Below are 11,398 nucleotides of genomic sequence, written 5' to 3' on the forward strand. Positions count from 1 at the left end.
AATGCATGTATTTTAATCTCTCTCTCTCTCTCTCTCTCTCTCTCTCTTTTCCATTTGTAGAGTATGTGGAATGTATCTGTCATTCATACGGGTGGCAAAAAAAAACGGACAAGCATGCAGGGCAAATTTTACTAGGCGAGAAAACATTTTTTGAAGAAAAATGATACCCAAATTGCCCGAAATTGGTTAAATTGTTATGTGAACAAATGTTGAAAACATCCACTGTCAGTTTCTGGACAAATTTAAACCCAGTCCTTGTGTCACAAAATGCTCCCTAAAACTAAACAAACAAAAATTGGTAATTTTTGTATCATTTTTCATGTGAAAATATGCTTCTCCTGCTCCTTCGTCGTTTAAAAGTATGATGGGGAAAAAAGAAATCTGGTTGCAGAAAACGTTATACAAGAATTTGTTTCTTCACTTTCCATTTTTTCTTTTCTTTTCTTTTGGGAAATACATTCTGTTATACCCCATTTATATTTGTTTAGGTCAAATGATCAAAAACTTCCTTTTTCTGAAGGACTTGGCGGAGGCGATGTAGGAAGTCGAAGTACTTGAGATCGTTATAAAGAAAGAAGAGAGAAACCATGTTATGTGGGTGAATACAGTAAATCATAAAATGGAGTAGTATAGTAGGAGTCTTGTACATTCTGAGAACATTATGTTTAATAGTCATCATTTATTGTTCATTCATTTATGAATCATTCATTTATGAATCATTCATTTATGAATCATTCATTTATTTATTCGTTCATGTATTTAAATATATTCATATAGGATACACAAGATATGCATGTTACTTTATTCTATTTGTTGGTCCTGATATTATAAACGTAAAAATATGAACAATTCTGAAAAAGTAAAACCAAAATTACAGTCAACTGATTAGGAAAAGTAGAAAGGGATAGGGGAAGTGCTTAACCTTCTTAGAACAATTTTGTCGATTCGAAGGCTAAGAAAAACATTGGGGGCAATGCAGTCCCGTAAGGACATAACTCATATTGGATTGTTTGTGAGTTCTAATGTTCTAGGCTCAAATCAAAATTAACATGATCAATGTTCCAGATCAACAAGAAAAAATGAAAAACGAAGACAAAAATTAAAACTGATTAACAAATAAACCAATGAAATAGTTCTTCTATCTACGATCAAATATATCAATTATATAGATTTTCGTTACGATGTTAAAAGGATGGGAAATGGTTACAACGAGTGTTAGTGACATTTTTGTAAATGTTTTGAAGAAGCGAATGAATCAACAAACAGTTATGACACCTATACGAGGTGTCCTTTGCATTGCAAAACATTTCGAGGAAATCAGAAGATTTTTATGTATTGGTCACTCACTCAATCCTTCAATGGTTGATAGAGACACTGCTTACGGAAGGAATACAGGGGTGGTCGAACAAATAAACCAATGAAATAGTTCTTCTATCTACCATCAAATATATCAATTATATAGATTTGCGTTATGATGTTATTAGGATAGGAAATGATTACGAGTGTTACTGACATTTTGTAAATGTTTTTATAAATGTTTTGAAGAAGCGAATGGATCAACAATGCAAAACATTTCGAGGAAATCAGAACATTTGTATGTATTTGTCACACACTCAATCCTTCAATGGTTGATAGAGACAATGCTTACGGAAGGAATACAGGGGTGGTCGAACATTAATAGAGTGGGAGGTACTGCTAGGCACGGACCTAGATCAGAAGATTCTCAGAATCAATTGATCTATAAGCGAACAAACCAGACATCAACACATTCGTCAAGGCCATGTCTGGTACATAGTTGCGATTGATCCAAATCAATTGCAAGTCCTTTAAGCAATCGCAAGTTTGCAGTCCCCTATCTCTTAGGTACATAGTTGAGAATGATATCAACTCTTTATAAGACGGGGCCATGATGTTTGCAATGGTACTAATAATAACAAATATGATCTCGCCTGAGTAAAATATGTGTCAGAAAGGAAATTTTCTTCGTAAGAAAAAGCATACATAAATCACACTGTATAATATTTCGAAAAAGAGGGTCCGATATAAAAAGCAATGTTGCAAACCACCAAAGAAAAAAAAACAATGCGAAGAAATTCCATGCCTTTTTTCCCCTTTTTAAGTAATGATTTGGTGTTTTTGATGTATGTTAATGGTCTGCAAATAATCTATTTACTACACAAGTGACCATGCACAATAACTTCTGTCATTTTATTCTGCCCTTGCAATATAACAGAACTAAATTTTATGAGATACCATTTCACATATGATTGAAAAACCCGTCTTCATCCATATAAATAATCATATCATAAATATATTCATTTATGGTGTACTATGTATGTACTGTTTCTTCAGTACCATATACTTATATACACGTATCATCCGAAGAGAACGACACTTAAGGATTGTCTTCAATATGCAACGGTAAACCGCCGATGTTTACCCCGATATGTACGAACTAGCCTTTAGAAGTGTCTACACTCTATCGGCTCAGAGAAGACTATGGTCGATCTTCTTTAAAACATGAAAGTAAATAAACCCATGTTATTTCATAGAACAGGAATGATCAGTCATTGGTACCCCCCCCCCCCCAAAAAAAAAAAAAAAAAAAAAAATCGCTGATGTGACGCAAGGATACCTCCATTACCCCTATTGCTTTTTTTTTTTTATTATTATTCATAATGAGAAACATCCGGAAATTAGTGAGTGGAATACAGATTGATAAACATCTTTAGGGCGTTTATATTATGTGCAGATAAAAACCAATGGAAATTGTTTTTGAGAAATTTAGAATCATAAAAACCAAATATTATATGGATGTAGGCATGCAGTCACCAAGGGTACATATGGACATCAACCCTATACATATGAGTTGCCGGAGCTACAGGTTAGGTAATAAGAAATGACCTATCTTGAAACGTTATCCGGATGCCTCATCATCTTCTATGACCACTTGCCTGTCCTTTGTATGCCTGGTCCATCCCTTCCGGTTCCGCCGCCTGTGGTTACAGGGGTATTTTTCAGGTTTCAGGGATACATGCAATAACAGTATTTATTGAAATTACGAACTTTGAAACCATCTCTCGTGTTACTGGCATCCATGTTTGCCAATCTTCGTCCCAAGATCAAGACCAGGATGAGAAATACAGAGATAGAAAGAAAGAAAGGGGACAAAGAAAGAGAGAGAGGGAAAGAGAAGGGGAGAGAGAGACAACAAGAAAACATGTGGGGAGAGAGAGAGAAGAGAGAGGAGAATAGAGGGGCGAGAGACATTCAGAGAGGAACAGAGCGAGAGAGAGGCGAGAAAAAAGTAAGATCGACAGAGGAAGGAGAACTGTTAAAGTGGTAGAGTAAGAGGCAGATGGTGATGTGCTTCTATCTTGTAAAAATGAAAAAATGACATTAGGAAGTTCCGCTTTGGCCGTTGAGCGTGTTGAGCAATAATATTTATAAAATTTAATTTACAATTCTACTCCTATATAATGATATCCGTATCCATAAATAAAAACAGCGTTCTACTCCGAAAGAAGTGAAAAATATGACGCAAATTTTCCGTGGGTGTGCCAATCTACCAGGCATGTTCCGAACTAGACGATTATATAAAGAGCAAAGCTTTGTTGTAAAAATTAGTTTATTCAAAATCCACAATGTTTCTCTTCGTTGGTAAGGATTTCTTTATAATCTCAATCTGTGTAATATCTGGAAATGTGTAGGGGTCTCCAAAACGAATTCTGATAAGGCTGTGGTTCTTAGTGTCTTTTTTTCCCGTTCTGATTTTTTGCTAACAGATTAAAATTGTATGTTGCATCTTAAGGAGACATTTGTATTGCGCCATGCTACGCAAACATGAGGGCAACTTAGAATTCAAAATATTGTAAAGAAATGATTTCTTATCATTTCCTTCATATTCTTTTTTAGTCTGGCTGTAATATGCTACATTTTTCGCGTCGACTGAATTAATCGAGGTGGCAACGCATTTAGTTGGAGGATGCGATTACGATATACTGAATACAATTTTATATCGTTCAATCTGCAATTATTGAGGGGCAATTAGTCCCATTTTACCCAGACAGTTGTTTAGCGAGATTGAGAAAAGTTCGTTTCACACTCCTTGAAGTCATAGGTTCATCCTATTACTAATAATGACGTTGGTTGACTGGAGCATGTAATCTGAATGCACCATTTATTTGTTCATATTCTTTGACAAAACATGGGTTAACAGACTGATAATAGCGATTGGTTATGGTCACTCGAGCACATTGTCTCCAGATGTCCTTCAAATGGTCTTTCATATGGTTTCGTGAAACTAAACCTTCTCTTCTGCGCTCGACCATGCAGTCTTCTGCGTATGGTGCAGGTTACTATTCTTAAAATTAAAAAAAAAAACGATCGAATTTCATCGTCGGCCTAGTTACTGTTATCAGCTGACTTTCTTCGAACAATTAAATTGATTACATTCATAAACTCTTACAACCTTTGGTCTAGGGAAGTCATTACGGATACCGTCATTTTACTATTCAAGTTTCTCGTGGGTTCGACTAAAAGTCAACTGCCAGTAAAGTGATGAGTCTAACTCTCACATCCGTTCAGATTATACATACTCCGTTGTTGTTTAGAAGCTAATGTCCTGTTTTTATCTTGTTCTTATGTTTGCAGTTATCATGATTCTGTGCGTCGATCGCACCAAGCAAGTAATGGCATTCCCTGCAACTTCTACTACTACTACTACACCCGCTGCCACTTTACTCAGCCTGCAACAACTCCAAAACATTTCCTCACGGCTTGTAAGCGATTCGAGAAATATATGCCAAAGATTTGTAAGTATTTAAATCTCTTGTTAATTCGTAAAATTAATTTTACGTATTTTATGTTGTGTTTTTTTTTCTCCGTTGCGTCGAAAATTGCAATCAGTCTAATGTTGTTTTTGGTATATATATTTTGTTGTTGTTTGTAATGTATTACATGTATGTGTGCATGCATTGGTATTATTTTCATCAATATCAAATCAAAATGTGGTCAAAAAATGCACGCGTCTCTTTTGATATACTCATATGAAAATCAGGCAAGCAACAGTATCACTATGTTTTAGGCCCCATTCTTTTACATTTTCTCCCCCTTTAAAAAAAAAATCTAAAGGGACATATTTTGCCAACCGCTATGTGTATCGTATTCATACTCGTGACCCGTTGCAGTAAAATGGGTCGAATTTGATTATTGATTCGTTCATCTATGTCACATATATCCGAAACTTTCCTCTTTTTTAATGTAGACTACTTTTCTCTCCCTTCCTTAAAGAAAAAGAGAAGAAAAGATTTTGTTTGTTAATAAGAAGACAAATACACAGATGTAGAGTTCGTGATACGTTCAAACGGATACGAAAGTTAGCAAATAATAACGGGAAGTCGAACAGATCTGAAGTGATTTTCAAACAAATTTATATATTTCAAACAAAAGTATATCAAAAGTATATCAAACGGTTAAGGAATGTTAGACCATTATATATTAAGCACACAACATTATGTTTGCCAACGCTTACGTGAAGTGTTTTTACTCATGAAATAAAACCACCACTTCTTTGGATTCAGGGGTACAGCTAAGTGAATACACGTAGGACTTTTGTAGCGCGAAGTCGCATGTTCCGCATATTTGAACGAGTCCTTACCATTCATTACCAGTGACCGCCATGTGTGGGTGCGCGTGTGCGTGTTTATTTTTTGATTATTTTTCTTCTTCTTCTACGGTACACACGCAGGGTATTGAATGTGACGCAGTAATTATTCATATAGGAGGATTGGCCAATAAGGTCCACCTTTTACCAAAGCACTGAAAATTATCTGCATCCTGATTGGTTAAAAATTGTGTTTGATCTTGATTGGCCGCGTAGAAACAGGGTCGTGAAGGACTAGTTGATCAACACACCTCCACAAATCAAATGCAAATTCCTAGATACCAGATTCTGATTGGTCAATTTGTGTTGATATTTAGGAGTTTCATTGAACAGCATGATTTTATGCCATTATGGGACTTTTTTTGCCCTAAATGGTTGTGCAACACCAAGATACATGTAAAGGTGTAATACTTGACAAAAGGTAATGATTTATGATATATCAAATTTGGTGTGCTTTTCTTACAGGAGAGGGACAGATTAGAAGGGCTCGTGTCCAGAGGTCAACGTTGCCAAGATCCAGTCCAAACAGTGACTCCACTTTCACCCTTAACACTGCTATTTATGTCGGTAAGTTTTGATTGCCGTTCGTGAAATATGTTGAATAAATTTAAATGTGATAGTTTGTTGTTCATAAATTAGTAAAGGAAATTATTTCTTTGTTACATAATAAATTAATACGGACAGGAATATTGAATATATACAATGGTGCCTCTGTACTTCTTAGATTTTAACGTAGTTTAGCTCAGTGGAAGCCTTCGTAGCTTAACGTAGCCTAACTTGGCGCACCGTAGCCATTCGTATTACCATCCGTGACTATTATCTAACCTAGTTGAACTATCAAAGCAGCAGCCGCAGCAGCAGTAGCACAGGAAGAAGGAGAAGAAGAAGAAGAAATGAAGAAGAAGAAGAAGAAGAAGAGAAGAAGAAGAAGAAGAAAATGAAGAAGAAGGAGAAGAAGAAGAGATGATGGTAATGATGATGAAAAAAGGAGTGCTTGGAATCTGAAACTGCAGTTTTACACCGCTTAATCCTTTATATTTTCTTTCGCTTTTTGATTTGTAGAAACAATCTATTTTAGAAACACTGGAGGTGAATCTGCTGAGGTTTGTGGAACCGCTGCATGACATGACAGTGAGAGAGACGAGCTGGCCAGGCCTTCATATATTTTACATGCCTTACAACGGGCAAAGAGGGTTTGAAGACCTCGAAAACGACGTCACAGTACTTCTAAACGACGTGAAAGCAAGAGTAAGTTCATTTGTATTAGCTGTACAGGAAATTCTAAGGAGGACTTGGGTTATTTCGTGTCCAATACAATTCACGTGACGATTCCTTGCAACGTATCCTGAATTAAAAACGTATGACATGTATCGATGTATTTCATCCCAAAACGAAAATCTCTAGATACCAGTAAGCACCCCCACTAACAGAAAAACAATGTCGAGGGCATATTTGTTTGTCACAGCAAAAAGACAATATTTTGAGTTAATTGGTTTGATTTCGATGGGATATGTTTTCATTTGACGAGTTATACAGTATCTTCTTCTGACATGCCTGAATGAAGGCAAGATGGAAGAGCCATTTTGTTAATTTGCGGACAAAAATAAGGGAACGGAGTCATCCCAAAGCCCATGCCTATGGTGCATGAAATGATGATAAGGAATAACATTTATTTTGGGGAGTGGATTAAAAGTAAAACAGCCATTTTTATGCATTTACGAATTAAGAGTGCACACAAACGTTGAATTCATTGTATTGACACATTTGTATCTCCACCTCTTGTTTTTCCATTTTCTCCAGATAAGACTGCTAGAGCCATCGACTGTGCCAGTCATTCCCCGGACCATCATCAGCGAGGTCACCTACAACCCTGCAAGTACTGCAGCAGTGGACACTGACAGAGCCAACCACCTACTCTTAAGAACTCTTGTGACATTTTCGCGCCAAGTACGCTCGCTGACAATAACGTATGTGCGTAAGGAATTTGAAGCACCATCGTGACACATCGGATAGCGTACAGAATCGGTTGAGAGAGAGGGAGGATGGGAGCGGTACATGGACTGGACTCCTGGTTATTTATGCTGGACACCATAAAAGCCATGCGTACAATAGCAATAATTCCTTATTTATTTGAAGTGTGTATTTGAAAATTTCGACGGAGAAGCTGGTATTCGCACGTTTGTGTCTATGTCAAAATGAATATGAGTATCCGGAGATTTTGTGTAATCTCAAAAAGTTTATTTAATATGACTTTTGTGACGATGCTATGACTTTCATTGTGACGCTTTTACGGCGTTCGTGTCGGGATTTATAGACGTTCTTGTAGTTTGTATGCAGATTGTCAGTTCCGTCGACTGTTTTCATCCTGTATTATAGGAGCAGAAACCGATTGAGTCGGTTGTTTCACGTTATATCATCCTTTACATAATGCAGAAAAAACATTTTATTGACGGTAATGTCATACCTAATATGTCAGATTTATATAGTGATACACTGATAACGACTGAATCACTTCTTCAGTTTTAGAACGAAGAGGAACTACAAAATGAGTCTCATAAAATATCGGAAGAGCAGTGAAGTCTGCTTCCGATTAGTATGGTTCCTCTCTAGATCAAGTGGGTAATATTACCTTTCAGAGAGGGGATGTGGTCTGAAAGCGTTTATAGCAGCATTAAAAAAGGGAATATTTAAAATATTTGTTTTCCTTCATAAAGGGCCTTCTGATCGATTCTCTTTAAATCAAAATTCTTTGGAGTTTCCTAAGACAACTTCGAGAAGTGATACTTTGTAATAAATATCCAATATATATATATATATATATATATATATATATATATATATATATATATATATATATATATTACTGAATAGTTTATAGTCAGCATTTTAGCTATCTACAGTGGTTAATCCCTTTCTATAGAGAACAGAGAAGTCATTTGGTAGGATCTTCAAAGATATGTCATGTAACGTGCAGTAATTTTTGAAGAACCTAACAAAGCTTTTGAGTTCGATGAGGTGAACAATAAAGTAGTCGCGATTACGATAAGCAAAGGAAATCCCAATACCAATTCTAGCATTATCAGATTATGATCTTGTATTTGTACTTCGGTAAATAGCCAAACTATAAAAACAGGATTTATATGAAGGTTGACCTGCCTATTTCGAGATAATAGTTATAACAGAGATGCTTTATTTTGCATTTTCTTAAATAATTATGAATACTATTTATCGCGATATTATAGCAACAAAAGTATGCAAATATCTTATTCTTCCCCTGAATGATAAACGCCGAAGCTATGTATTCTAGGCTAATATGATTGCTTATTAATTTATGATATTAAGACAATTATCCTAAGAGACAGAGAGAGAGAGAGGAAGAGAGAGAGAGAGAGAGAGAGAGAGGGGACAATAATTCAGGTATTACGGTTAGTATTCATTAACCATTTTCTTTGATGATATTATCTTGTTTCGTACAGTCAGAGTCAACCGCAAGTGACAGTTAGAGTCAACCGCAAGTGATTGGAAACGCCCTGTGTTTTCTTTTAACCCGAGTTTTTAGTATGTAAATGATCTTAGACATTTCCATATAAAACTGCAGCACTTTTCTTATTTTGTATTAATTACGCCTGAAACTGATTGTACATTCAAACTGTTTTTTTTTTTTAATTTTTACCCTCAGTTTTTAGTATGTAGACCGATCTTTAAGAAATGTTTACATGTACAAGTCATCAATTTTCTTCTTCTTTTTTTGTAAATCTTAGTTCAGTCAAATATCTGTGTTGGATCATTTGAAATGCGTGTTCTATGATTGGTGATTTATTTAATCTGTATCGTGTTTTATGCCTACTTTGGTCATGTCAATTGAAAACCTTGCTGAAATTATTAATGCTGCCTTACTCTTGCCTTTTTACTTCATTGTCATGACGGGAAGGGAGAATTAAATACTGGGTACAATGTAGCTTTTTGCACATTCTGCTTTATGTTTTCATTTCAAACACAGAGTTTGATCCATTTAATATAGATATTTCGTCGTTACAATCATAGTATTCATATACTGCAAGTATAGTATGCAAGTTGTTGGAATGAATTACTCTACCAACTATGCGATGCTGACTAATTTATATGCTTTGGAAGTCAATATCGTCATACCTAGGACAGGTATTTAGTCTCGTGACCTTATATTTGATCAGTAATTCCAGCTTCTCGGATTAAAAAATATAATATATTGAGTACAACAACGTTCAAATAGCATCGATAGGCTGAAAGCATAAAACGAGCTCATCTGTATACTTTATTGGACTTAGCTCCTCCAGTTAGTCAGTGAAAAGTTACTTATCTTTCTTCGTCATATTTAATGTTACAAAATTTAATGTGCGTCTTGTGTTGCGCATTTCTCAAAATTCTTGGTTACAAGTATAATAAAATAAATGTCATAAAAATGCAACAGATGAAATAATCTTCAAAACTTAGTATTTAACTTACATAAATGCACTCAGGTAATAATTGAAAAAGAATTAGCTAGTTTTTCAAAACATTGAGTTCTTGATCCGAAATACTAGAAATGAAGAAACACCAAACTCGGGGGATCTAAATAATAATTTAAAATAAACTTTCTTAGAAGGTGTATGGTGAACTTCAAATTTAAATTCAAATAAGTCAATTGAAAACTGATCTCAACAGAGTATACATTAACGTTATCACTGTGTGCTTGACTTATTGGCCAAAGGGTATTTTTGTATGTAGTCAATGTATTCAGTGCGTATATCCCATGATGATAATTCCTGCCTTCGTAATTATGTACTACATGAATGTTATTCATATGAATCTGTGTTCCCAATGCGAGATAAATGATGTATATCATTTCCTGCTATTGTGACAAAAATATTTTTCTACTTTTTAATAAATGAGTATCAGAACACAAAGAATGTATATTAGAGTGTTTATTGTAAATCTGTTTAATTTGAAAGTTCAAAGGCCTACATGTACGATATGTGTTACATTTAAAGGAAATAGGATGTTTATGGTATTATTTTACTTAAACTAGACTACTGAAGGATTCATTCCAACGGAAATCCCCTGTGTCGATTAGACAGCACTTTATAAACATTAAAGGGTAATGCGAACTTTTAAAAAGCAATCGGGGAATTCGAAAATATATATGTTGCTTAGGGCCCCGTATTACAAAGAGTTGCGATTGATCCAAATCAATCGCAAGTGTCAGTCTCCTAATTATGTACATAGTTGCGATTGACATGAAGTCTTTGTAAGACGGGGCTCCGATGTCAAATAAAACATAGTAAAGCGGTTGTTGGTTGTGTTCGGACACATGTTATGCTCTCAACCAAATTCATCTCATGTCAAATACACTAAGCCCAATTAAAGTGTCGTCATTATTTCATTATCATTATCATTATCATTATCACGGATGGGACGTTTGAGAAATTTCCATGATTTCGCGGACTCGACCAAAGACCTACCTCGTGATATGAGAAGAACAAAACTGAAGCACGTGTGGGTAAACAAGTCTCATTTCCGGGAAAGAAAACAAAATTGACCTTGTCCCTGAGCTCGTAGACCTCTTGCATTAAACAAAACTGTTGGGAAAAGAGCAATAAATTATAAATAATTCATTGCATTTTGCCCCAAACCCTAACATTAAAAAAAATCCTCTTTGTGGGCATGCCTTCAACCATGATGCATTGCCCTACAATGGAGTTTTTCCTGTTGGGGACC

The 11,398-nt window shown here is 35.4% G+C and overlaps 1 protein-coding gene across 1 annotated transcript in view; it reads left to right on the top strand.

Moving 5' to 3' along the window:
• LOC584559 overlaps positions 1 to 8,398 on the top strand; it is a 36,072-nt gene extending 27,674 nt beyond the window's left edge. Inside the window, exons 2-5 of the mRNA XM_795198.5 lie at positions 4,654 to 4,814; positions 6,131 to 6,232; positions 6,728 to 6,913; positions 7,466 to 8,398. Coding sequence (XP_800291.2) covers positions 4,654 to 4,814; positions 6,131 to 6,232; positions 6,728 to 6,913; positions 7,466 to 7,666 — 650 coding nt within the window. The 3' untranslated portion in view covers positions 7,667 to 8,398. The remainder of the gene's footprint in view (positions 1 to 4,653; positions 4,815 to 6,130; positions 6,233 to 6,727; positions 6,914 to 7,465) is intronic.
• The last annotated feature ends 3,000 nt before the right edge of the window (positions 8,399 to 11,398 follow it).

Source organism: Strongylocentrotus purpuratus, unplaced genomic scaffold, assembly GCF_000002235.5.
Source record: "Strongylocentrotus purpuratus isolate Spur 01 unplaced genomic scaffold, Spur_5.0 spur5_scaffold_15, whole genome shotgun sequence".
NCBI lineage: Eukaryota > Metazoa > Echinodermata > Echinoidea > Camarodonta > Strongylocentrotidae > Strongylocentrotus > Strongylocentrotus purpuratus.